Source organism: Nycticebus coucang, chromosome 4 (genome assembly GCF_027406575.1).
Source record: "Nycticebus coucang isolate mNycCou1 chromosome 4, mNycCou1.pri, whole genome shotgun sequence".
NCBI classification, from domain to species: domain Eukaryota; kingdom Metazoa; phylum Chordata; class Mammalia; order Primates; family Lorisidae; genus Nycticebus; species Nycticebus coucang.
This window is the reverse complement of record NC_069783.1, coordinates 140,757,062-140,783,898: the sequence shown is the minus strand read 5'-3', so window position 1 is coordinate 140,783,898 and position 26,837 is coordinate 140,757,062. Positions and strand designations below refer to the sequence as shown.

Genomic DNA, 26,837 nt, shown 5'->3' with positions numbered 1-26,837 from the left:
GGAAAAAGGAAAGAGCGACCGGTCGGAAGCAAGGTCCGGAGTCCGGAAATGACTGCTGAGCTCCACGCCTTCACCCCACCCCGCCAGCGGCTGCTGTCGCGAGAACTGCGCTGCGGTGTGTGGCTCAGTGGATGGCGAGTCCTAACCAACAAACTCCTCTGACGCTACTCTGCTTTTTAAAACCGGGAAATTGAAGCTGTGAGGGTAAAGTTTCCTATGTGCCCCTTTTACTTTACCTAGCGCCTAACTAAAGCAGTACCCAGCAACTAGTTGGCGCACTGATAAGTAGTTTTGGAATGTTTATGGTATCTTATAACGCTAGCTCTAACATTTGGATCCTAGTGGATTTACCTCCATAACCTGGATTTTTTTTTTTTTTGGAGGCAGAATCTCACTTTGTCGCTCTCGGTAGAGTCCTGGACTTAGGCGATTCTCTTGCCTCAGCCTCCCAAGTAGCTGGGACTACAGGCGCCCACCACAATGCCCGGCTTTTTTTGTTGTTGCTGTATTAGCTGGCCTGGGCCGGGTTCGAACCTGCCACCCTCAGTATATGGGGCCGGCGCTCTACCCACTAAGCCACAGGCCCTGCCCAATGCCTACCTATTTTTTGTTGCAGTTATCGTTGTTTAGCTGGCCCGGGCCGGGTTCAAACCCGTCAGCCTGGGTGTATGTGGCTGGCGCCATAACCACTGTACTACGAGCGCTGGGCGGCACCTGTGGCTCAAAGAGGTAGGGCGCTGGCCCCATATGACAGAGGTGGTGGGTTCAAACCCAGCCCTGGCCAAAACTGCATACAAAAAAAAAAAAAATTAGTGTACTACGATCGCCAAGCCTTTTTCTTTTTTGAGACCGAGTCTCACTTTGTCACCCTTGGTAATGTGCCCTGTGATCATCACAGCAACTTCAAACTCTTGCCTCAGCCTCCCAAGTAGCCACAATGCCTGGCTATTTTTAGAGACAGGGCCTTGCTCTTCATCTGGCTGGTCTTGAACCCTTGAGCTCAGGCAATCCACCCGCCTTGGCCTCCCAGAGTGCTAGTATTACAGGTGTGAGCCACGTTGCCGGGCCATAATCTGGCTTCTTAACTATCCTATTCGCCATAATTATTCTACACCAACAAAGGCAGCATGTTTGGGACGGCATTAACCCCATTTTACATTTTTTTTTTTTTTTTTGAGACAGTCCCGGCTGCGTCCATGGCTCAGTCCGCAAGGGCACCAGCCACATACACCTTGGGTGGTGGGTTCAAGCCCGGCCCAGGTCTGCTAAGCAACAATGACAACTGCAACCAAAAAATATCTGGGCCTTGTGGCAGGCGACTATAGTCCCAGCTACCTGGGAGGCTGAGACAAGAGAATCGCTCAAGCTCAAGAGTTTGAGGTTGCTGTGTCTCATGGCACTCTAGCCAGGGTGACAGCTTGAGACTCTGTCTCAAAAAAAAAAAAAAAAAAACCAGTCTCACTATGTCACTCTCAGCAGAGTGCTGTGGCATCGCAGCTCATAGCAACCTCAAACTCTTGGGCTTAAGCGATTCTCTGGCCTTAGTCTCCCAAGTAGCTGGGACTATAGGCATCCACCACAATGCCCAGCTATTTTTGTTGTTGTTGTTGTTGTTGTAGTTGTCATTGTTGTTTAGCTGGCCTGAGCCAGGTTCAAACCTGCCAGCCTCTGTGCATGTGGCTGGCACCGAGCCTTTATGCTTGTTTTTTGAGAGGTGCATTTTTCCATGTTAGGCCCAAGACAGAGTCACAACTCTTAATTCAGTATTTGAAAGCTTGAAGTCTTTCCCACTCTTGGCATGAATTGCACAAACGGGGTCCAGGATTTTTCATGTAAGTTCTCCTGGTAACACCTATGTCCTGAATTCCTGGTATACAGGGCCAGTTTCTTCTGCCCTGGGGTAAGAACGAAGATGCCCTCCCTGACCCCTGAGAATAGCTCAGGAACACAATACCCTGGAGGGGTTGGGGGGTGTTGTGTATCTGCCTTGTGGGACTAACAAGCCCACCAGCTCTGTTCTGCCCTGTCTTGGCCACCTTCTTCCAGATGAAGACAAGATACTGGTTTACAGTAAATATTTAATTAATTCCTTCAGCAATTCCAGCACAAGTTTTCTTGGAAGGGAGGCAGAATCAAGCTACCCGAAGTTTCCTGAGGTATGGGGTTTACCAAGGAGATCCCAAGAGTCACTGACCCCACTCCACACACCTGGTGGCCCTGTAGAATGAGGGACTTGACAAAATGTCAAGTGGGAGAGAAGGAATGTGGACTATGGGGAGGACAGGAGAGACTCCCTGCATAGAAGGACTAGAAGTACACATTCAAGTTCTCAACTGCTATATGTAGGGAGAAACGGACAAGCCACTCTCCATCTATTTAGTTTTAGGAAACCTTCCAAAGTGGTATTCTGTCACCTGTGTTCTATCTTCCCAATTCTGTGTTCCATATCCTAAATTCTGTAGTTCAAACCAAAGTCCTAAATTCTGAGTTCTACCTTCTGGCTTCCTGTCTGCCTCCTGCCCCTAAATCTTTCCTGGCTCCCATTCCTCTTCCCAGCTTCTCTGGTGGAATGTCCAGACTTCCTCTGGACCTTGTTAATTTGAGGGGCTTCTGTGGCAGTTCCAGGCTTTTCAGCAGCATCACTGCAGAGGTAAGATCTTCAAGGGTATCATAATCCAAGCCTCCATGTATCGCAGGAGGCTCAGACTGTCCAGGTGGGTGGTCCAGTGGAAACCAGGGAAATCCCAAGGGCCTAGCGTGACCTCCTCTCTTCCCAGCCCACCTCTAATCACTGGACATGCTACCTTTTGTGCAGCTAAGTGAAATTAAAGATTTCTGTGTTGATTATTGGTTACTTGTCGCCTGGAGATGAGGAATCTTAGAAGAGTAAGAAGACCTAAAAGATTACTATTCTTCATACAGGGATAATAGAAATTACTCTCAGCAGGAGGAAGGAGGTAGGTGGGGAAGCCAGGAAAAGTCTGGGCAGAGGTGTATATCCTCAGAACCTTGCGGTCCTTCAGTTCCCCCTTATCTGAGCTGAGCACTGCCTCCTAGTCCTCCCACGAGCCTAAAGTAAACTAAGACAGCAGGACCAAGACCTGTCTGGGGTTTCCCTGAAGGAGAAGTGGAAAAAGGGGGAGATTTCAGCAGCATCACTGCAGAGGCGAGATCTTCAAGGGGATCATGATCCGAGACTCCATGTGTCGTACCAGAGGGACTGTGGAGAGAAACAGAGGGGGCTAAAACAAGCCAACAATCTCCCCCACCCCCACACACTGGCCTTTGCAGGAGGAGACCCCAAATTCTTGAGACAGGAAAGCCCTTTTGGAAGGGCCTGTTTAGACCATCAGATTTCCCAAATCATGGGATAAGATGGAACTCAGAAGATAAGGAAATTTTCTTAAATTTTATTTTTTTGTTTTTTGAGACAGAGTCTCAAGCTGTCATCCTGGGTAGAGTGCTATGGTGTCATAGCTCACAGCAACTTCAAACTCTTGGGCTTAAGCGATTCTCTTGGCTCAGCCTCCCAAGTAGCTGGGACTATAGGCACCTGCCACAACGCCCAGCTATTTTTTGGTTATAGTTGTTTGGCAGACTAGGGCTGGATTCGAACCCGCCAGTTCCGGTTTATGTGGCTGGCACCCTAGCCACTTGAGCTACAGGCGCCGAGCTGATTTTCTTAAATTTTAATGATTATAAATGTATTTTACAGTGTATTGTGCAAAAGAAAACTAGCATAATAAAAAATGACTTCATAGCCGGGTACAGTAGGCTTAGACCTATAATCTCAGCACTTTGGGAGGCCAAGGTGGGTGGATTGCCTGAGCTCATGGGTTCAAGACCAGCCCAAGCAAGAGCAAGACCCTACCTCTAAAAAATAGCTGGGTGTTGTGGAGGGCACCTGTAGTCCCAGTGACTTGGGAGGGTGAGGCAAGAGAATCATTTAAGCCCAAGGGTTGGCTCGGTGCCTGTGACTCAAGCAGCTAAGGCGCCAGCCACATACACCTGAGCTGGCGGGTTCAAATCCAGCCTGGGCCCGCCAAACAACGATGGCTGCAACCAAAAAATAGCTGGGCATTGTGGCAGTTGCCTGTAGTCCCAGCTACTTGGGAGGCGGAGGCAGGAGAATCGCTTGAGCCAGGGAGTTGGAGGTTGCTGCGAGCTGTGATGCACTCTACCCACGGCAACAGCTTGAGACTTTGTCTCAAAAAAAAAAAAAAAAAAATTTAAGCCCAAGGGTTTAAGGTTCCTGTGAACTGTCACACCATGGCACTCTATGAGGGCAACAAAGTGAGACTCTATCTCAAAAAAAAAGAAAAAAACAAAAAGACTTCATAGATATTATTGCAAAGGACAAAGGCTAAAACCAAAGTCGGGATTTAAAGAAAAATATCAAGACAATATTTGTAGTGGTAGTATACTGCTTGGGTGAAAGCTGTGAGGAAGTCCTCAAGGGGCTGAGATTTGAAAAACACTGATGTCAGGTGGCGCCTGTGGCTCAGTGGGTAGAGTGCTGGCCCCATATACCGAGGGTAGCAGGTTGGAACCCGGCCCCAGCCAGCTAAAACAGCAGTGGTAACAAAAAATATCCGAGCTTTGTAGCAGACACCTGTAGTCCCAGCTAATCAGGAGGCTGAGGCAAGAGAATCGCTTAAGCCCAAGAGTTTGAGGTTGCTGTGAGCTGTGATGCTACAGCACTCTACCGAGGGTGACATAATAAGACTCTGTCTCAAAAAAAAAAAAAAAGAAAAAAATTAGCTGGGCATGATGGTACATGCCTGTGGTCCCAGCTACGCTAGGAGGCTGAGGTAGGAGAATCTCTTGAGCCCAGGAATTTGAGGCTGTGGTGAACTATGATGACACTACTATACTTTTGCCTGAATGATTAAGCAAGATCTTGTCTCAAAAAAAAGGGGGGGGGGTGGCGCCTGTGGCTAAAAGGAGTAGGGCGCCAGCCCCATATGCCAGAGGTGGCAGGTTCAAACCCAGTCCTGGCCAAAAACTGCAAAAAAAAAAAAAAAGTTCAGAAACAATTGCCATGTGCTTACTTTGTGCCAAGAGTCTGAAGGAAGTACTTTTCAAAAATTGGTTTGTGTAATTCCCCCCTACACCTCTTTGAAGGAGGCTCTATCACCGTCTGACAGAAGTGGGAACGGCCTCAGTAAGGTAAAGAACCACTTTGCCAAGGTCACAAGGAACAACAACCCCTCTATATCTCCTAGGCAGGGATATAGGCCTGGCCATATTATCATGCCCTAGAGTACTCATTGCTGACCCCCTTATATCCTGTGGAATATGCCTCCAGGACAAAACCACTAACATACTTTTTTTTTTTGAGACAGTCTCACTTTGTCACTCTGGGTAGAGTGCTATGGCATAGTTCACAGCAACCTCAAACTCTTAGGCTCAAACGATTCTCTTACCTCAGCTTCCCAAGTAGCTGGGACTCCAGGTACCCACCACAATGCCCAGCTATTTTTAGAGATGGGGTCTTGCTCTGGCTCAGGCTGGTCTCAAACCTGTGAACTCAGGCAATCCATCTTCCTCGGCCTCCCAAGTGCTAGGATTATAGGCGTGAGCCACTGCACCCAGCCCCAATCTCACTGTTTTAAAAGTGAGTTCCCTCTCACTGGAGGTTATCAGGTGAGGCTAGAAACCTTTCAGACAGGGCTCCCAGTAAATGACCTCCAAAGGCCCCACTGGCTCCCAGAGGAGGCACTTACCTGTATAGTAGACATTTTCATCCCAGCCTCTCTTCCTCCAGGCAGCATTTCGAGTCTCCTCCCGAGATTGCAGGTCTTTATAGGCTGTGGGAAAGATATAGGCTCCTTTCTCATGCATGAAGAATCTGATGCTTCCCTAGCACAGGGCTCTCTTCCCACTGCCCCAAACCCTGCCCTCCTGTCTCTTCCTCCCCAGATACCTCCCTTGGACTACTAGCAAACACTGTCCATCTAAACAGTAGATATGGTGACAGCTCCTACATTTATACTTCCAGACCCACACACTCTGGAGGGTTCCAGACTCACATATCCAGTGCCCACTTGACATCTGTAAGTGGATGTATCAGGATCTTAAATGTAACACTTAGGTCGGGGGCTGTAACACAGTGGTTACGGCACCAGCCACATGCATCAGGCTGGTGGGTTTGAACCCAGCAGGGCCAGCTAAAAAAACAATGACAACTGCAACAAAAAATAGCCAGGCGTTGTGGCTGGAGCCTGTAGTCCCAGCTACTTGGAAGGCTGAAGCAAGAGAATTGCTTAAGCCCAATAGTTTGAGGTTGCTGTGAGCTGTGACGCCACAGCACTCTACCCAGGGCGACAGCTTGAGATTCTGTCTCAAAAAAAAAAAAAGTTAACAACTTGTGAAGGCCAAAATTACACTCCTGACTCTGCCAACCTACTCCTTCCCTACACCTCCGAGACTCAGTAAATGACACACAGGGTGAAGCAGGAGCCTGGGAGTTCTAGAATCCTTTTTTCCCTTTCTCACCCCATACAGGCAATGTGTCCACAAGTTCCATTGGTTCCACCTCTGGCCTCAAGTGAGCCTCCTGCCTAGTGACTGTGGGGACTTCTCAGCACCCCACTGCCACTACCTCAGGCCAGGCCTCATCCTCTTCTGCCTGAATGTGTGTTATTGTTTTCTGATGCCCTGATCCCTCTCCTGCTCCTACACCAACCACCCTTGGCAAAGCACACAGCAGGTACAGGAATCATACTAGAACGTAAATCAGGTCATGTTGCTGTTGCTCGAAGCAAACACTGAGGCAGCCTCTCGCTGCATTTACAATAAACCCCAGCTCATCCCCAGCCTGATCTGGCCACTGGCCCCCTCTCCTATCTCCACACACTTCCCCACTCCACACTGATCTTGCTATGCCACAAAACCCAAAAGATCTCCCCCTTTGCACATACTGTTTTGTCCCCCTGGAATGTTTTTCCCCAGCAATTCACAGTTGGCTACTTCTCATCCTTTAGCTCTCAGCTTATAGTTTTACCACCTCAGATAGGCTTTCTTTATCTACCCAAGCCAATGTAGATCCCTCATATTTTTCTCCATCATCTCTCCCTATCTTTTTTTCTACAAATATCATTTGGGTATTTTGTTTTGTTTTATTCCCACATCCTTTATGTGAAATTTTAGAGGCAAGATCTGGTCTTACTGTGTCACCCAGGCTAGAGTATTGTGATCTTAGCTCACCGTAACCTCAAAATCCTGGGCTCAAGTGATCCTCCCGCCTCAGCCTTCTGAGTAGCTGGGACTATAGGCTTGTGCCACCATACCTGGCTAATTTTTTGCAGGGTGGGGAGGCGGGGAGGGATGGAATTGGTAGAGATAGGGTCTTGCTAGGTCACAACTCCTGGCCTCAAATGACCCTCCTGCCTCAACCTCCCAAAGGGGCTGGTCTTAACTCCTGGCTGATCTCAACTTCTGGTCTCAAGTAGCCTTCCTGCCTTGGCTTCCCAAGTGCTGTAGGCTGGGCATGAGCCATTGTGCCTGGCCTCCAAATATTGTTTGTAATAACCTGAAATTAATCCTTTTTTTGTACTTGCTGTCAGACATAGTATTTCCTTCAGCTAGAACCTAAGTTTCATGAGGACACTAATGAATCCCCATTGTTTACAGAGAGTGACAGTGGAAGAGGGAGACTGACAGAAGAAGTTCCCACCTACCCCAGAGATGGTGCACAATGTAGAGCTCTCCTATCTGTGAGAAGAAGCCGCCCACTGCCTCCTGGTTCTCCTGCCGGTACTTGATGGCCCGAGCCCTGGAGAAGAGTATGAGGCAGAAGCCAGAAGAGGTGCAAAGGGCCCCCTAAGGTGAACCAAGGCTGAATCCCAGGAGGGGCCTGAGGTAAGGCCAATGGCTCTCTGAGACGACAAGAGGAAATAGTGATGGAGATGGAGTGTTCTACAAAGGAGACCTTAGAATCCTCTAAGAGATCTCACCTCCTAGTTGGATATTTCTCCCAGAACCACAAAGGGTAGGGGATGCTGGGTTCCCTGTGATCTGGCTGTGGGAAAGGTGGTCTACTGTGGGACAGGTGAGCAGAGTTCCCCTCACCTCCAGCCCTGGTGTTGTCACTTACCAGTTGTTCCCCCACTCGATCATAGTTCCTGGCTGAAAGAGAACCACAGGGAGGATACGAGTGAGCCCCCTCCTTGGATTCCTGGCATCACAGCTGGGCAGGGATGGGAAATTGTCCTGTCATCCCAGCTCCGGAGCTGCTTAGCCTCATTCACAGGCCCTGACTCACACATAGTCTGCATGTATACACCTGTGCATACACACTCTACTTAGAGCCCACAGGGAGGGAGAGGCCAGAAGCCTCAGGCTACATGCTGAGGCACATCCACCTTGGGCCCCTGCAAAGCAGCACTGTAGCCAGGAAGCTGGAAGGCAGGCGGGGATGCATCAGAGGGAGGCACCTTGAGCTTGTATGTCCTCAGTTCATAAATGTTGGGACCTGCTCTGGGCTCTGGCTCATTCCAGAAGCTGAACTCAAGAAGCAACTGGTTTCTCCTGGATAGCAGCATTTGGCTCCGCTCCTTTCGGAACTCCAGGTACTCCTATGGGCATGGTGGTATGGACACGCCATCAGAAACCACACCCCACCCTGACAGTGTGTCCCATGGGGTAAGGGGGAGCCCCCAGCATAGGGTTGAGTTGGAAATGACATCCAAAGAGGTTTGCCAAGGGGATGCAGACATACCTTGTTGTTTTTGAGCTTGTTCATACAGTCCATGAGAGCTGGGTATCCTCCTGAGAATCGCCACAGGTGCACTATAGCGGGTAAAAGGTGCAGGTTAGGGGGCTGGAGGTCACTGCTCTGTTTATACCAAGGCTGATGATAAGCATGGTGTTGTGGAGTGGTCCCCAGTTCTTCAGTTCCCTGTAGCACCAGGACTCTCTTTGCCTCAATGGGTAGGGGAGGGGCAACAGTGCTGGGGAGGGGATGACCCGAGACACAAGTCCAGGAGACCTAGCTTTAAGCTTCAGCTGTTCCAGGTGATTTCTGGCTGATGCCTCTAGGCCTCAATGACTTCATCTTGGAAATGGAAATAATGTTTCCACCCAACCTTCCTTAAATAGCAATAAGATCAGATTTGTCCCACACCCTGAGAATAGCAGCATGACCACCAGTCCTTTGAGAGACAGGCTGGACAAAAGGTGGGGTAGGCCTGACGGGTGGATATGTCTTAGTTCCAAGACAATGAACTAAAAAAAAGAACCTTGTATAGTACACTAGCACATGTGTTAAGGGGTGGGGAGGATGTATCCAGAAATGCCAATTTATGCATCATCTCTTCACTGAGACCTTCAAAGAGACTGTAACAGTAGATGCCCCTGGGACAGAGAATTGAGGCCTGGGGACTCAGGCAGGAGGGAAGCTTACTTTTCACTGAAAACTCTTTTGGTAGGATTTTTAAAAAAAATCATATTCTCTGTACTGGGTTGCATAGTGTCCCCTCAAAATTCATGCCCATCCAGAACCTCAGAATGTGACCTAATTTGGAAATAGTCTTTGGCAAGCAACCACGTTGAGGGCAGTTTGGAAGCTCAACCTCTGTTCCTTCCCATCCCCCACCCGCCCCTCAACTGCTTTTTTATTCTATCTGTGCTTTGATTTTCCCATCTGCAAAATGCCCTGACCCCATGGTGTAAAGGCCTCTTTTCCTCTTTTCCAGGGGAATTAACAAAAGTACCATATGTATGGAAATTGACCAAAACAAGAATCGCCAATCTGTGGAAAAGGGATTAACCTAATACTGGAGGATCAGCGGAGAAAAGCTACAAGAATGCATCACAGGCAAAGAAGAAAAGAATTACCTTTTTTTTGAGACAGAGTCTCACTTTGCCGCCCTCCATAGAGCGCAGCTCACAGCAACCTCTAAATCTTGAGCTCAAGCAAGATTGCCTCAGCCTCCCAAGTAGCTGGGACTTCAGGTGCCCTGGCTATTTTTAGAGGCAGGGTCTCATTCTGGCTCAGTCTAGTCTTGAACCTGTGAGCTCAGACAATCCATCCACCTTGGCCTCCCAAAGTGCTGGGATTACAGGTGCAGGGATTGAGCTACCCTGCCCAGACAGAAGAAAGAATTTTTTTTTTTTTTGTAGAGACAGAGTTTTACTTTATGGCCCTCGGTAGAGTGCTGTGGCCTCACACAGCTCACAGCAACCTCCAACTCCTGGGCTTAAGCGATTCTCTTGCCTCAGCCTCCCGAGTAGCTGGGACTACAGGTGCCCACCACAACGCCCGGCTATTTTTTGGTTGCAGTTTGTCCGGGGCTGGGTTTGAACCCGTCACCCTCAGTATATGGGGCCGGCGCCTTACCGACTGAGCCACAGGCGCCGCCCAGAAGAAAGAATTTTCTAATAATTATAGTGGTTCCTATAGAACAGCAGTTCTCAACCTGTGGGTCACGACCCCTTTTTAACAATGAAAATATACTGTGGCATTAGGAAGGTTGAGAACCACTGCTATGGAAGATGGACCAATGGTTCTTATAAGTTTATTAAAATGTAGAGTCTGGCTGGGCACAGTGGCTCACACCTGTAATCCCAGAATTCTGGGAGATGGAGGCAGAATTACTTGAACTCAAAAGTTTGAGAGCAACCTGAGCAAGAGTGAGACCCTATCATCAACAAAAAATAGAAAAATTAGTCAGGTGTGGTGGCACCCATCTATGGTCTCAGCTACTTAGGAGGCTAAGGCAGGAGGATCTCTTAAGCCCAGGAGTGTGAGGTTGCGGTAAACTATGATGATGCCACTGCACTCTACCCAGGGTGACAGACCAAGACTCTATCTCAAAAAAAAAAAAAAAAAAGAATAGTACGGGCTGGATGTGGCGGCTCACGCCTATAATCCCAGCACTCTGGGAAGCCAAGGTGGGTAGATCACCTGAGCTCATGACTTTGAGACCAACCTGACCCAGAGGGAGACCCTGTCTCTAAAACTAGCCAGGCGTTGTGGCAGGCACCTGTAGTCCCAGCTACTTGGGAGTCTTGAGGCAAGTGAATCACTTGAGCCCCAGAGTTTGAGGTTGTTGTGAGCTACAATGCTAAGGCACTCTACTGAGAGTGACAAAGTGAGACTCTGTCTCAAAAAAAAAATAAAAAAAATAGGGCGGCACCTGTGGCTCAGCGGAGTAAGGCGCCAGCCCCATATGCTGGAGGTGGTGGGTTCAAGCCCAGCCCCGGCCAAAAACTGCAAAAAAAAAATAATAATAAATAAATAAATAAAAACGAGATTCCTGAGCTCTACCCCTAGGCTATGGCTGAATCTACACAGAGGACTAAACAGCAATATATTCAAAATGAAAATGTATGCCATGCTTTAAAAGTCAGGATCCCATTCCTCAAAGTCCATTTCACCACTAGCAAACAGTTAAGAGAATCTATGGACCACTACTAGAGCTGATCAAGCTTAAAATGAGAAAACTGTAGTGGCTGAAACTGAAGGCAATTTGTTTTTCTCTTCTCTCCTTATCAACATGTCAATGTCTGTTACTAAAACAGAATAAATGATTAAGGAGATCTATGTAGGGCACCGGCCACATACACTCAAGCTGGCAGGTCCGAACCGGGCCCAGGCCAGTTAAAACAACAATGACAACTGCAACAACAAAAAAAATAGCCAGGCATTGTGGTGGATGCTTGTAGTCTCAGCTACTTGGGAAGCTGAGGCAAGAGAATCACTTAAGCCCAAGAGTTTGAGGTTGCTGTGAGCTGTGACGCCATAGCACTCTACCCAGGGTGACAGCTTGAGACTCTGTCTCAAAAAAATATAAATAAATAAAATAAAAAATAAAATGGCTCTGTGCCCGTAGCACAGAGGTTACAGCATCAGCCACATACATTGAGGCTGGTGGGTTTGAACCCAGCCCGGGCCAGCTAAATAACAATGACAATTGCAACAAAAAATAGCTGGGCGTGGGCAGCGCCTGTGGCTCAAAGGGCTAGGGCGCTGGTCCCATATGCCAGAGGTGGTGGGTTCAAACCCAGCCCTGGCCAAAAAAACCACAAAAAAAAAAAAAAAAATAGCCGGGCGTTGTGACAGGTGCCTGTAGTCCCAGCTACTTGGGAGGCTGAGGCAAGAGAATCACTTAAGCCTAAGAGTTTGAGGTTGCTGTGAGCTGTGATGCCATAGCATTCTATCGAGGACAACATAGTGAAACTCTGTCTCAAAAAAAAAAAAAAGGAGATCACACATTTTTTTCAGAGACACAATTATCAGAGCTGTCAATAAAATAGATTGGCATATGAGGTCGTCAGCTCTCCATTGCTGGGAATATTCAGGGAAAGTGTAGAGAACCATTTGTCAGGGCTGTGCTATGTGAATAGTCCAAACCAGCTCTTCCCAAAAGGACTTTCTGTTATAGTGTAAATGTTCTACAGCTTTGCTCTCCAAGACAGTAGCCATGGCGGCACCTGTGGCTCAGTTAATAGGGTGCCGGCGCCATATACTGAAGGTGGTGAGTTTGAACCCCAGCCAAACTGCAACAACAACAACAAAAAGTAAATAAGTCTTAAAAATAAAATAAAAATAATAACCAAGGCAGTAGCCACCAGCCACATATGTCTCTTAGTGAGCACTTGAAATGTTGCTAGTGTGACAAGAAACTGAATCTTTGGCCAGGCACAGTGGCTCAAGCCTATAATCCTAACGCTCTGGGAGGCCAAGGCAGGTGGATTGCTGGAGCTCAAAGGTTCAAGACCAGCCTGACCTAGAGCAAGACCCTGTCTTTACATTAAAAATACAAAAAACCGGGCGGCGCCTGTGGCTCAGTCGGTAAGGCGCCGGCCCCATATACCGAGGGTGGCGGGTTCAAACCCGGCCCCAGCCAAACTGCAACCAAAAAATAGCTGGGCATTGTGGCGGGTGCCTGTAGTCCCAGCTACTTGGGAGGCTGAGGCAAGGGAATCGCTTAAGCCCAGAAGTTGGAAGTTGCTGTGAGCTGTGTGAGGCCACGGCACTCTACCAAGGGCCAGAAAGTGAGACTCTGCCTCTCCAAAAAAAAAAAAATATATATATACAAAAAACTGGGCAGTGCCTGTGGCTCAGAGGAGTAGGGCACCGGCCCCATATGCCAAAGGTTGCGGGTTCAAACCCAGCCCTGGCCAAAAACTGCAAAAAAATAAAAGGAAGCAGCCACAAGTTAAGTAACATTAAAAAAATAATAATACAAAAAACTGAGGCAAGAGGATTGCTTCAGTCCAAGAGTTGTAGGTTGCTGTGAGCTATGATGTCGCCATGGCACTCTACCCAGGGTGACAGCTTGAGACTCTGTCTCAAAACAAAACAAGAAAAAAGAAACTGAATCTTTAGCTGCTCGGGAGGCTGAGGCAAGAGAATCGCGTAAGCCCAAGAGTTAGAGGTTGCTGTGAGCCGTGTGACGCCACGGCACTCTACCCGAGGGCGGTTCAGTGAGACTCTGTCTCTACAAAAAGAAAAAAAAAAAGGAAACTGAATCTTTAATCTAAATTTAAATAGCTACATGTGGTTAGTGGGTATCCTCTTAGACACCTTAGATCTCAATGGTAAGGCCCCATTAAGTGGCTCAGATACTGTAAGTCAACCAAATTTGTGTGTAGGTCCTAGTGGCTGGTGCCAACTTTGGTGGGTATGCTGGGGTGGAATGGGGCATGCTGGGGATGGCCCTGGAAAGCTGTAAGAAACCAGCTCAGACAACAGCTCCCATTTATTTTAGATAAATAAATGTGCCGCAAACTAAGAATTCAGTGATGAAGACAGGCATAGGTCTGCCCCCCAGAACTCATCACCTATGTGTCACCTATGTGACAGGTAAGCACACAGGCAAGTACAGGGGTGCATAATCAGAGCATAGAGAAGCAAGTACTGGGGACCAGGGAGCCAGAGGAGGTGCCTGATGCAGCCTGGATGGGGGAAATCCAGGGAGCCTTCTAGTAGAAGGTGGTATCTATGCCAAAATAAAAGACTGAATAAATGACAGGTGATCCGGGTAAAGCAGGCAAGGGAAGATGATTGTTTTAGAAAGAGCATGAGCAGCAGCCTAGCACAAGAAAGCAAAACTGTTGATATGAGAAACTGAAATCGTGGGTGGATTGTGCACAGTGAGCAAGGAAGATGTGGTGAGATGAAGCTGGAGGCTGGACAGGGAAGGACACACAGGCCTCATGGGCCACACAAGAGCAGAGGGGAGCCAGGACAGGTGCATGAGTAAGGGAGTGAGGGCCTTGAGGTTTGTATTTAGAAAGACCTCCCAGATGCTGCTGTGGAGAGGAAGTTGAAGGCAATCAGGTGTGAAAAGTTCTGGCAGTGTGGGCAGCACCTGTGGCTCAGTGAGTAAGGCTCCGGCCCCATATACCAAGGGTGGTGAGTCCAAACCCGGCCCCTGCCAAACTCCAACAAAAAAATAGCCGGGCGTTGTGGTGGACACGTGTAGTCCCAGCTATTCAGGAGGCTGAGGCAAGATAATCACCTAAGCCCAAGAGCTGGAGGTTGCTGTGAGCTGTGACGCCTTGGCACCGTACTGAGGGTGATAAAATGAGACTCTGTCTCTAAAAAGAAACAGAAGGAAAGTGCTGGCAGTGGCAGTGGCACTGGGAAGGTAAGCACCTCACCTGCCTGGTCCTGTTCCCCGTACCATGTGTTCCAGTTGCCCACGAGTGAGCAGGGGTAGTCCTCATCTAGGTGCAGCTTGGGCAGCACAGCCTCCCTGTAGGAGGAACATAGAGAAGGGGAAGGGCTCATACCAGCCACCAGGGCCCCTGAGATGACGGTTCCAACTCAGGCCCCCCAGGGCTGGGCTTCAGTTTCCCCATCTCTAAGATGCAGAGGTGGGATAAGATATCTGGATTTGTGCCAAGAGAATAAAGCAGAGGATATTCTGAAGATTTGCTGGGATAGGGTCCCCCTCAGAGCAGGAGCGGGAGGATGGGGGACGGAGGAGGATGCTTACGTCAGGCTGTTGTAGGCATCCAGACACTCAGGCTTCACGTTGTGGACTGCAACAGAAGACAGAGAGCAGGGAGTGGACCACAGTGTTATGGGAAAGGGTAGTGGGAGGGGGGTGGCCATTAAGGCCAGGACTCCCAGGATAGCTCTGGATGTACTAGACCCTCTCAATCTCCATGCTAAAGCCTCCAGCCCAGAGGCCCTCAGAGGCCAGGGGTCGGCTAGCTCAGTAGCCACTCACACTGGATCTTGTAGAGGTTGCTGGTCTCTTTCTTGGATAGTAGGGTGGAGTGGGCATCTTTCCGAGGATCCACCTTGTGGACAAAGAGGGAGCGAAACCAGCTGCCTTCATTGTCCTTGGAATAGAAACTGCAGGACAGAAGAGTTCAGGGGGATACACAGAGGTGAAAGGAGCCCCAGCAATTCCATCTGCTCAGATGTTCTGCTTCCCCAAACTGGTGACCCACCTTTCTGGGAACAGGGCCATGGAATCCCACGGCAGTAAGTGTGAAATGCCATTGAAACCACCTGAACGGGCGGCGCCTGTGGCTCAGTCGGTAAGGCGCCGGCCCCATATACCGAGGGTGGTGGGTTCAAACCTGGCCCCGGCCAAACTGCAACACAAAAATAGCTGGGCATTGTGGCGAGTGCCTGTAGTCCCAGCTGCTGGGGAGGCTGAGGCAGGAGAATCGCTTAAGCCCAGGAGTTGGAGGTTGCTGTGAGCTGTGTGAGGCCATGGCACTCTACCAAGGGCCATAAAGTGAGACTGTCTCTACAAAAAAAAAAAAAAAAAAGAAACCACCTGAACATATCTGGTCCTTTCTACAGATTCTGGCTGCCCAGATGGCTTCTTGAAGCTTTCCAGAAGATCAGGAGAGGTAGCCCTATCTTCTACCTCTTTCTCCAGCCTCCCCTTTACCTCCTTCCAAGGGGTCCTCCCCTTGGGTCATACAACTGCAACCTCTTGCCAAGAGGATCGATTTCACCTTGCCTGATGACTGAAGTCCTTGACAACCCAACCTATCTTGTCAGCCTCCCCTCCTGTCCCCTCACTTGTATACCCATTCTTCCCTTAACACACAAAGGCTTTTCCTTTGTGCTCTGTTTAAATTCTGTCCCTAGGCAGCGTCCATAGCTCAGTGGGAAGGGCGTTGGCCACATACACCAAGGCTGGCAGGTTCAAACCCAGCCCGGGTTAGCTAAACTCAACAAAAACAACTGCAACAACAACAACAAAAAAATAGCTCAGTGTTGTGGCAGGTGACTGTAGTCCCAGGTACTTGTGAGGCTGAGACTAGAGAATCGCTTAAGCCCAAGAGTTTGAGGTTGCTATGAGCTGTAATGCCACGGCACTCTACCAAGGACAACATAGTTAGACTCTGTCTCAAAAAAAAAAAAAAAAAAACAGGACGGCACCTGTGGCTCAGTGGGTAGGGCGCTGGCTGCATATACCGAGGGTGGCGGGTTGTTGTTGCGAGCTAAAACAGCAACAACAACAAAAAAAAGCCGGGCGTTGTGGTGGGCGCCTGTAGTCCCAGCTGCTGTGGAGGCTGAGGCAAGAGAATCACTTAAGCCCAAGAGTTGGAGGTTGCTGTGACGCCATGGCACTCTACCGAGGGCAACAAAGTGAGACTCGGTCTCAAAACAAAACAAAAAACAAATTCTGTCCCTAACGTTTAACTTTGCCTCTGGCAGCCTGGGCAGGTTCTCCAGAGAAAGATGTGAGCTGGCCAGTCCCTAGGGTAGATTTGGTAGACAGAGGCAGAAAGGGGGTTAAAAGGCATTGCAAGGGAAGATGCATTCATTCATTCATCCAGCTAATACCTGTCCTGCCTGCCTCCATAGGGGGTTGTGAGAATGCATGAATCAATGAATAAATCAATGAATGTGATTATGTGCTTCACCAAAGAGGACTGTGGTTCAGAGCTGGGGGTCTTGCTGCCAGGTCCTGCCAGATCAGAACTGCACCTTCTCCCCCAAAACACCGACACAAGGTACCGGCAGGGGCAAGGCTTATTTTGAGGTCTCCAAAGGCTACCAATCTTCTTACCCCACAGTCTTGGTGCAGCTTGTAGGCAGGCTGAAAAACAAGTGTCCTGCTGAAGAGGTGTTTCCTAGCCAGGGAGCCTGGCAAAAGGGTCCCTGAGTGGCAGTAAGCCTTTTCTTTCTTTTTTTTTTTTTTCTTTTTTTTTTGTAGAGACAGAGTTTCACTTTACCGCCCTCGGTAGAGTGCCATGGCGTCACACAGCTCACAGCAACCTCCAACTCCTGGGTCTAGGCGATTCTCCTGCCTCAGCCTCCCAAGCAGCTGGGACTACAGGTGCCCTCCACAACGCCCGGCTATTTTTTTGTTGCAGTTTGGCCGGGGCCGGGTTTGAACCCGCCACCCTCAGTATATGGGGCTGGCGCCCTGCTCACTGAGCCACAGGCACCGCCCAGCCTTTTCTTTTTCTTTACTTTCTTAACATATGTGTATATACACACAAATGTATTCATACAAAATAAGAAGGAAACACTCATGACAACTGCAGTCCTCCTTTTGGTACTGACCATGTGGGATCGTGACTCTTTGTATCTGCCTTAGCAAGCCTTTTCTATAACAAGATTACATTCCTTGAAATAAAAACATTACTTCCTCCCCAAAATATGGAACAGCTATTGGGACTGATGAAATTAAATCATCATCTTAAAGTACCGATACACTTGTATGAGCATAGAAAAAGATATGAAATAGGGCGGCGCCTGTGGCTCAGTCGGTAAGGCGCCGGCCCCATATACCGAGGGTGGCGGGTTCAAACCCGGCCCCGGCCGAACTGCAATAACAAAAAAATAGCCGGGTGTTGTGGCGGGCACCTGTAGTCCCAGCTACTCGGGAGGCTGAGGCAAGAGAATTGCTTAAGCCCAGGAGTTGGAGGTTGCTGTGAGCTGTGTGACGCCACGGCACTCTACCGAGGGCCATAAAGTGAGACTCTGTCTCTACAAAAAAAAAAAAAAAAAAAAAAAGATATGAAATAATTTGTCCCAAATTGTGAAGACTGCTTATCTGGGAGAAGGTATTGGGAGATGGTTAAATTTTACTTTATGGCTCAGCGCCTGTGGCTCAAGCAGCTAAGGCACCAGCCACATACACCTGAGCTGGCAGGTTTGAATCCAGTCTGGACCCACCAAACAACAATGATGGCTGCAACCAAAAAAAAAAAAAAAAATAGCCAGGCGTTGTGGCAGGCACCTGTAGTTCCGGCTACTTGGGAGGTGGGCAGGAGAATCGCTTGAGCCCAGGGGTTGGAGGTTGCTGTGAGCTGTGAAGCCACAGCACTCTACCCAGGGCAACATCTTGAGGCTCTGTCTCAAAAAAAAAAAAAAAAAATTTTTTTTTACTTTATTCATAATTTTTTGTATAGCTAAAAAAAAATTATTTTAGGGCGGCGCCTATGGCTCAGTGAGTAGGGCGCCGGCCCCATATGCAGTCGAGGGTGGCGGGTTCAAACCCAGCCCCGGCCAAACTGCAACAAAAAAATAGCCGGGCGTTGTGGCGGGTGCCTGTAGTCCCAGCTGCTTGGGAGACTGAGGCAAGAGAATCGTGTAAGCCCAAGAGTTAGAGGTTGCTGTGAGCCGTGTGATGCCTCAGCACTCTACCGAGGGCGGTACAGTAAGACTCTGTCTCTACAAAAAAAAAAAAAAAAGAGGATAAAATAAAAAGGAGCTCAGAGAGTTCAAGGAACTTGCCTAAGGTCACATAGCAAATCAAGGGGCAGAGTCAAGGCAAGAACCAACCCAGAGTTCTTTCCTCTAAAGCCAACATTCACCTGGGTCTGGCCCTGAGGGACTTGAACTTTGGTTTGAGTATAGAGGGGCTGCTTCTCCGGGGGATTGGCGGGGGTGGCAGAGAGGAGAACGGCTCCTACTATTTGTCAACCAAGACCTTTGCTCCAGAACTAGACTTCCAGTAATTTATTAACGTCAACACTGACCAAGATAAACAGCCAAGTGTCATCCCTGAAGATAGAGCCTGGGCACTGGAATGCAGTGGGGGAGAAAGGAGTTCAGTCTTCCCACTATTCTTTAATCCTTCCTGCCTATTGGGCCTCAGTTTCCCCATCTGTTAAACAAGCAAGACAGGATAGCCCATCTCTAAAGATTTTTTTTACAGGTAAAATCCAAGAAGGGACTTGTCATAGATCTCACTCCAGTGTCTTGAGGACAAAACAGAAAGCAGCTCCCCAAGTTTTAAGGAACTTGCCCAAGGTCACACAGCAAATCAGGGGGCAGAAATGAGGCAAGAACCAACCCAGAGTTTCTTCCTCTAAAACCAGCCCCAATATCCCATGAAGCCAGATCTTCAAGTGCATATTTGCAAGAGTTCAGATTTCCCTAGCACTCTGGGAGACCAAGGTGGGTGGTTCATTGGTTCTAGACCAGCCTGAACAAAAAGCAAGACCCTCCCCCACCCCTGTCTCTACTAAAAACAGAAAAACTGAGGCAAGAGAATTGCTTGAGCCCAAGAGTTGGAGGTTGCTGTGAGCTATGAGGCCATGGCATTCTACCCAGGGTGACAGCTTGAGACTGTCTCAAAAAAAAAAAAAAAAAAAGAGTTCAGATTTCACTTTCTCAGTGAAATGGAAATGTCTCCTACCTTGACCTCCCCAACCCTACACCCTGCTCTCTACTTTGTTCAGAAGCACCATCTAAAACACTGTATCATTTTTTTCACTTATTAGGTGCCTTGTCTATTGTCTGTCTCCCCGCTAGAAGCAGCCCCACTCAGCCCCACAAGCAGGGACTGTGTATCTCTGCTGCATGCCCAGTGCCCGGAACAGTGCTGGGCAGGCAGCATGTGCTTAATCTGTGTTTGGGAAATGAATGAAGATGTGATGGGTGGAGGGGCCAAGACACAGTTGCGTGAGAACGATGAAAGCAGGAAGGTAAGAAAGGAAAGAAAGGCCTATAAGGCAGGTAGATAGCCTGAGTTCAGGAGTTTAAGACCAACGTAAGCAAGAAAAAGACCTCATCTTGACTAAAAATAAAAAAAGCTGGGCGGCGCCTGTGGCTCAAAGGGGTAGGGCGCTGGCCCCATATGCCGGAGGTGGTGGGTTCAAACCTAGCCTGGGCCAAAAACTGCAAAAATAAATAAATAATTAATTAAAAAATAAATAAAAGTAAAAAAATAAAAAAAGCTAAGCTGGGCATTGAAGTGGGTGCCCATAGTCCCAGCTACTTGGCAACAGAGTGAGACTCTGTCTAAAAAAAAAAAAAAAAAGTGCAGCATCTATGGCTAAGTGGTTAGGGCGCTGGCCCATATACCAAGGGTGGTGGGTTCAAACCCAGCCCCAGCCAAACTGCAACAACAACAAAAAAAATAGCTGGCAGTTGTGACAGGCACCTGTGGTCCCAGCTGCTCGGGAGGCTGAGGCAGGAGAGTCAACTAGGCCCAGGAGTTGGAGGTTGCTGTGAGCTGTGTGATGCCATGGCACTCTACTGAGGGTGATGACATGAGACTCTGTCTCTACAACAAAAAAGGAAAAAAAGAAAGGGCAGACCTTGACCAAAAGTATATACTCAGGGCCGGGGGGCACTTTCCAACAGCAGCAGAGTTAGTGCTTAAGAGCACAGAATCTGGACAAACCCTGATTCTAATACCAGCTCAGCTTCATCTTTCTGAACCTCATTCTCATCATCTATAAAATAGGGGACACAGGACAGGCCTTTCAGAGAAAGAGCCTGACAATATCACTGCTGTGTTCCTACCTAACTTCCTAATTCATCTCCCCTTTCCCACTTTTCCTAATCTGCCCATCAATCTTTGTAAAGGACCATTTTTTTGTGATGCCACTCCTCTGCTAAAACTGTAATCCTAGCACTCTGGGAGGCTGAAGCAATGGATTACGAGTTGGAGACCAGCCTGCAAGAGACCCCCTCGTCTCTAAAAATGTCCGGGCATTCTGGCAGGTGCCTGTAGTCCTAGCTACTCGAGAGGCTGAGGCAAGAGAATTGCTTAAGCACAAGAGTTTGAGGTTGTGCTGTGATGACATAGCACTCTACCAAGGGTGACAAAGTGAGACTATGTCTCTTTTTTTTTTTATCACCCTCACTTTATCACCCTTGGTAGAGTGCCATGGCATCACAGCTCATAGCAACCTCCAGTTCTTGGGCTTAGGCAATTCTCTTGCCTCAGCCTCCCAAGTAGCTAGGACTACAGGCGCCCACCACAACACCTGGCTATTTTTTGTTGCGTTTGGCAGGGGCTGGGTTTGAATCCTCCACCCTTAGTATATGGGGCCGGCGCTCTACTCACTGAGCCACAGGCGCCACAAGAGACTGTCTCAAAAAAAATAAATAAATAAAAAATTCTATGGCTCCCTACTACCTACAAAAAAAGGCCAAATGTCTCTGCTTGGGATTCTAGCTCTAATATACTTTGCTGGGCTTTCCAGAGTCAACACTCTTTTAAATTTGGCAACCACAGAGCCAGGATTCCATACTAAAGTGGGTCTCAAGATTACCAGTATCTGGCGCAGTGCCTGTAGCACAGTAGTTACGGTGCCAGCCACATACACTAAGGCTGGCAGGTTCAAACCCAGCCCAGGCCAGCTAAACAACAATGACAACTGCAACAAAAAATAGCCAGGTGTTCGAGTTCAAACCCGGCCCCGGCCAAACTGCAACCAAAAAATAGCCGGGCATTGTGGCAGGCGCCTGTAGTCCCAGCTATTCGGGAGGCTGAGGCAAGAGAATCGCTTAAGCCCAGGAGTTGGAGGTTGCTGTGAGCTGTGTGATGCCACGGCACTCTACCGAGGGCCATAAAGTGAGACTCTGTCTCTACAAAAAAAAAAAAATAGTCAGGTGTTATGGCAGGTGCCTGTAGTCCCAGCTACTTGGGAGGCTGAGGCAAGAGAATCGTTTAAGCCCAAGAGTTTGAGGTTGCTGTGAGCTGCAATGCCATAGCACTCTACCCAGGACAACAGCTTAAGACCCTGTCTCAAAAAAAAAAGATGACCAGTATCTATGTCACCTAGCAAATAGTGAGACATGCTCAGGCTCCACCCAAGACCTATTGTAACAGTCTAGAGGTAGATCTAGGGTTTTTTTGGTTTTTTTTAGACTAAGTCTCACTTTGTCGCCCCTGATAGAGTGCTACAGCATCATAGCTCACAGCAAACGCAGACACTTGGGCTCAAGTGATTCTCTTGCCTCAGCCTCCCAGCTAGTTGGAACTATAGGCGCCCACCACAACGTCCAGCTATTTTTAGAGACAGGGTGTAGATTTTTAGAGATGGGCATAGTTTTTCGTCTTTTTGTCATGTAATCTCAGCAAATCATCCCCCAATGGCCAAAGACGCTGGTATCTAAACTATTAAAGAATGCCTCCTAGGCCCAGAAAAACACAATATAGTTTTGTCCAAGCTGTGGAGTCTGCCTCAGTTGGACCCATCCATCCTCTTCCCACAAAAGCATCTCTGATGTTTCTCCTTCAACCCTACCGTCACTCTCATACAAATCTGTCTTGTTTCCCAAGCCATACCAAAGGCTACTAGATTCCAAGTGCTAGCAGAAAGCATCTAGCACAGTGCTTTTGGATGGGAGTTGCTCAAAAAATATTCGTCCCCCATGAGAACTTTCCTTTTTTCTTTGAGACAGAGTTTCACTCTACTGCCCTCGGTAGAGTGCCGTGGCATCACAGCTCACAGCAACCTCCAGCTCTTGGGCTTAGGCAATTCTCTTGCCTCAGCCTCTCAAGTAGCTAGGACTACAGGCACCCGCCACAATGCATGGCTTTTTTTTTTTTTTTTTGCAGTTTCTGGCCAGGGCTGGGTTTGAACCCGCCACCTCCAGCATATGGGGCCAGCGCCCTACTCCTTGGAGCCACAGGCGCCGTCCATGCCTGGCTATTTTTTGTTGCAGTTTGGCTGAGGTCAGGTTAGAACCCGCCACCCTTGGTATATGGGGCCAGTGCCCTACTCACAGAGCCACAGGCGTGGCCCAACATTTTTTTTTTCTTTTCTTTTTTTTTTTTTTTTTTTTGGCCGGGGCTGGGTTTGAACCCGCCACCTCCGGCATGTGGGACCGGCGCCCTACCCGCTGAGCCACAGGCGCCGCCCCTTTTTTTTTCTTTTTTGAAAGAGTCTCAAGCTGTCACCCTTGGTAAAGTGCCATGATGTCACAGCTCACAGCAACCTCAAACTCTTAGACTTACGCGATTCTCTTGCCTTAGCCTCATAAGTAGCTAAGACTACAAGCTCCTACCACAACACCTGGCTATTTTTGTTGTTGTTGTTACAGTTGTCATTGTTGTTTTAGCTGGCCTAGGCCGGGTTTGAACCTGCTGGCCTCGGTGTATGTGGCCCTACCCACTAAGCTATGGGCTACCACATGAGAACTTTTCCATGGCCATGGCACTCTACCGAGGGCACTGAGCTATGGGCTACCACATGAGAACTTTTCCATCTCTCTTTAGGAAAAGTTACTGTAGGTGATATCTTTTTTTTTTTTTTGTAGAGACAGAGTCTCACTTTATAGCCCTCGGTAGAGTGCCGTGGCCTCACACAGCTCACAGCAACCTCCAACTCCTGGGCTTAAGCGATTCTCTTGCCTCAGCCTCCCGAGTAGCTGGGACTACAAGCGCCCGCCACAACGCCCGGCTATTTTTTGGTTGCAGTTTGGCCGGGGCTGGGTTTGAACCCGCCACCCTCGGTATATGGGGCCGGCGCCTTACCGACTGAGCCACAGGCGCCGCCCTGTAGGTGATATCTTACAAGGCCATAAAGTTCGTGTTTAATTTACCATGTTAAACTATTTTATTTTATTTATTTATTTACTTATTTTTTATTTATTTATTTTTTTTTTTTGTAGAGACAGAGTCTCACTGTACCGCCCTCAGGTAGAGTGCCGTGGCGTCACACGGCTCACAGCAACCTCTAACTCCTGGGCTTCCGCGATTCTCTTGCCTCAGCCTCCCGAGTAGCTGGAACTACAGGCGCCCGCCACAGCGCCCGGCTATTTTTTTTGTTGTTGCAGTTTGACCGGGGCTGGGTTTGAACCCACCACCCTCGGCATATGGGGCCGGCGCCCTACTCGCTGAGCCACAGGCGCTGCCCTATTTACTTATTTTTTGAGACAAAAAATAAGGCCCTTGGTAGAGTGCCGTGACATCACAGCCCTTAGCAACCTCAAACATGAGCCACCATGCCCAGCCCCACGGTATATCTTTAGCTAGAAGAACTAAAGTTCTGTTAACAACAAAATTACTGGTGCAACAGTAACAATAACTGCTGTTTACTGAGCATTTACTCTGTGCTAAGACCTAACCCTCACAATGTGTTTTTGAGAAAAATAAGGCTCAGAGATGATTCACGTCTTATTCAAGAATGGTTAATCAAAAGGATCTCAATCCAGGTCCACCTGATTTCAAAGACTACACTGTTCCTATCCCAGCACCCTCCTTGCTCCCAAACCTCAGAGGCCAGAAGTTCTGTAACTAATCACACAAGTGACTCCAGAGAGGTATGGGGCAGGCTGTGAGCAGCAGGAGGGAATGTTCCTGGTATCCAACATAGAAGTAAGGCATAAGTAACTGCAAAGCAATCCTGAAGAACTTGGTAATTATTAACCCAAGAGCCTCCACAGAAATCCTGCGAAAAACACCAAGCAGGGATCACCATCCTCACTCTGCAGAGAAGGAAACCAAGGCTGACAGAGCTTCAGTAACTCATCTGGGGTTACCCAGTAAATGAGGAGCAGCAGTTTGCCTGTAAGTCTGCTCCTTTTGTAGCCTCTGGTTATTTGCCACACAAACGTTGTTCTTCTACTGCCTGGACTTCTTCACCTAGAAAACAAAGGGCTCAAAAAAAAAAAAATCTCCCCAGGGTCCTTTCAACCCTGAGAGTATGTGGGTCTCATGAAGAAATTGCTGGAGAAGACAAAGTCTTGGGCAAGAGGCAACACTTCTTAGTGTTGGGCAGGGCAGAAGGAGGGTTTGCCTTACTTAGTGTTTACCAAGTGCTAGACACTTCATAACCTTAGCCTCTCTGATTCTCAATAACCCTAGAGATATATTCTGTTTTATTACCCTCATTTTACAGATAAGGGACCTGAGGCTTGAAGAGGCCAGATGACTTGTCCAAGGTTACTCTCAGAAGGGTGAGTTAGATTTGTTGGTGTCAGGCAAACTCCAGGCTTTTTCCCACAATGTCAACTTTGCCCTTAATTATTGGCAATCCAAGTGGGAGAGGAACATGCCTATCTATTCCTCTTTCCTAGCTGCCAAAAGCCCCACTGCATAGTGTTCTATCATTTCATGCTAAGCTCTAACAGAATTTGCAGCCTCACTCCTGGGCTGCAGGGCAAGAGGGCACCTGCTTCTTTTCCACAGGTGGATTCAGTTCTTTGTACATACATTGTCCTTAGCCCTGTGGGGGCTTGGAGATTGAGGAAACAGAGAAAGGAGATCACAATCTAGTGAGAGAAATAGATAAGCAACAGGCCATAAATGTACAGGGTGATAAGCATCTAGATAGGGTAAGTACAGGGTGCTAAAGACAGAGGAGAAAAGGGTCGTCCAGGGCCAATCAGGAAGGCCAAGCCCTGCCTGGGTCCCAGCCCAAAGCAGGACCCAAACAAAAGCCTAGGTTGAGCACAGCTGGCCTTGCCAGCCTTTCCCTCCCAGAAGGCCACCAGTTGTGGTGCGAAGTGCATGGTCGGTCAGGACACCTGGGTCCCAGATCCAGTCCTGTCACTGCACAGCAGGGAGAGTGACCTTGGACAATTCCCACTCCCCTTAGGGCTCCACTGAATCATCTGTACAGGTTAGGATGGGGTGCAGCCATGGTCCTTGGGGATTCCCCCACTGCTCCCCTGACTTCATCTCCAGAGAGGTCAGAAATTCCCCACAGAATTTTCCAAGGTTGAGCTTTCTCTCTCAGAGAAGTCCCCAGTGGGTGTTAAGTGACAGGCAAAGACCTGGTAGGGGGGCCATTCCTCCTGTCCTCTGCCCCCTACCACTCTGCAGGGCCCAGCTCTCACCATCTTTCATTCTCTGCCCAGACCCAGGTCCCCACGAAAACAAAGACCCTTCCCATACCTTTCTCACCTCCCCCATTCTCTGTCCAGACCCCTGCCTAGGCCTGGATCTTGGCTCCGCCTCTGGCCCCTAGCTTCCGAGCGAGGAGTCTCGGTCAGCCCCACCCCCCTCCCCGGACCCATGCCCCGGCCTCCGCCCCCGCCCCACCGTGTGTGCATCTGACGCAGCCAGGCCAGGCTCTCACCGCGCCGCAGCAGCCAGGTCCCCGGCGCAGGGACCCGAACTCCCTAGCCACCGCCGCGCCGCCGCAGAGATGCTGCACAGCCGCGGAGCCATGTTGGAGCAGCGAAGTTGCAGGAAAGCCCCGCCCAAACCGATGGCGGAGGCGGAGCATATGTAAACCCCGCCCTCTTCGATTTACTGGTCTCCCTCTACACCTAGACAGGTGGGCGTCCCCCAACTCCGCAGGTGCTGGAGAGAAGTCGGGGTCCTTGTCCTTTGAGCTCCTGCAGCTTTGCTGCTGACTAGCTCTGTAACTTTAAGCAAGCCCTTTGCATACTCTGTACCTCAGTGTCCACCACGGTAAAATGGGAGCGTTGAACAGTAACTCCAGGGGTTCTTACCAAGCTTTCCAGGATAAGCCACAGAGGGTCAGTAAGCCTCCTGAAATTTTATACAAGGTTGTGTGCACCTGTGCGTTTATCGGAGGAAAGGCGTCCACAGGCAGGGTTTGTCACACTATCAAAGGAACAAACTCAATGTCAGGTGAAGACAGGTGGGCAAGGCTGGTCCCAGGGACGCTTTGTCTCCACCATCTTTTTCCCTTTCCATTTCCCTTTCCTCTGTTTTCTCTGCCTGATCCTTGTGGGGCCTCAA

General features: G+C 48.9%; 1 protein-coding gene and 1 long non-coding RNA gene across 2 annotated transcripts; one reads left to right on the top strand and one right to left on the bottom strand.

Moving 5' to 3' along the window:
* The first annotated feature begins 65 nt into the window (after window positions 1-65).
* LOC128584880 (uncharacterized) lies at window positions 66-11,936 on the top strand. Its single transcript, XR_008379756.1, has 3 exons — window positions 66-204; window positions 7,636-7,863; window positions 9,699-11,936. It is a non-coding gene; the product is annotated as an uncharacterized LOC128584880 (long non-coding RNA).
* NIPSNAP1 (nipsnap homolog 1) lies at window positions 2,062-26,332 on the bottom strand. Its single transcript, XM_053590154.1, has 10 exons — window positions 26,206-26,332; window positions 15,189-15,316; window positions 14,952-14,997; window positions 14,614-14,708; window positions 8,723-8,793; window positions 8,439-8,579; window positions 8,099-8,130; window positions 7,683-7,777; window positions 5,727-5,810; window positions 2,062-3,220 (listed from the first exon to the last, which is right to left on the bottom strand). The coding sequence occupies exons 1-10, from the start codon at window positions 26,295-26,297 to the stop codon at window positions 3,156-3,158; spliced, it is 849 nt and encodes a 282-aa protein (XP_053446129.1). The 5' UTR covers window positions 26,298-26,332; the 3' UTR covers window positions 2,062-3,155.
* Window positions 26,333-26,837: the final 505 nt, after the last annotated feature.

Coding starts and splice junctions, on each gene's coding strand:
- NIPSNAP1 (XM_053590154.1), bottom strand. CDS start 26,297: ATGGCTCCGCGGCTGTGCAGCATCTCTGCGGCGGCGCGGCGGTGGCTA. Junction 14,998..15,188: donor CAACCTCTACAAGATCCAGT/GTGAGTGGCTAC, acceptor CTTCTGTTGCAG/TCCACAACGTGAAGCCTGAG. Junction 8,131..8,438: donor TGAGGACATACAAGCTCAAG/GTGCCTCCCTCT, acceptor GTTCTCTTTCAG/CCAGGAACTATGATCGAGTG.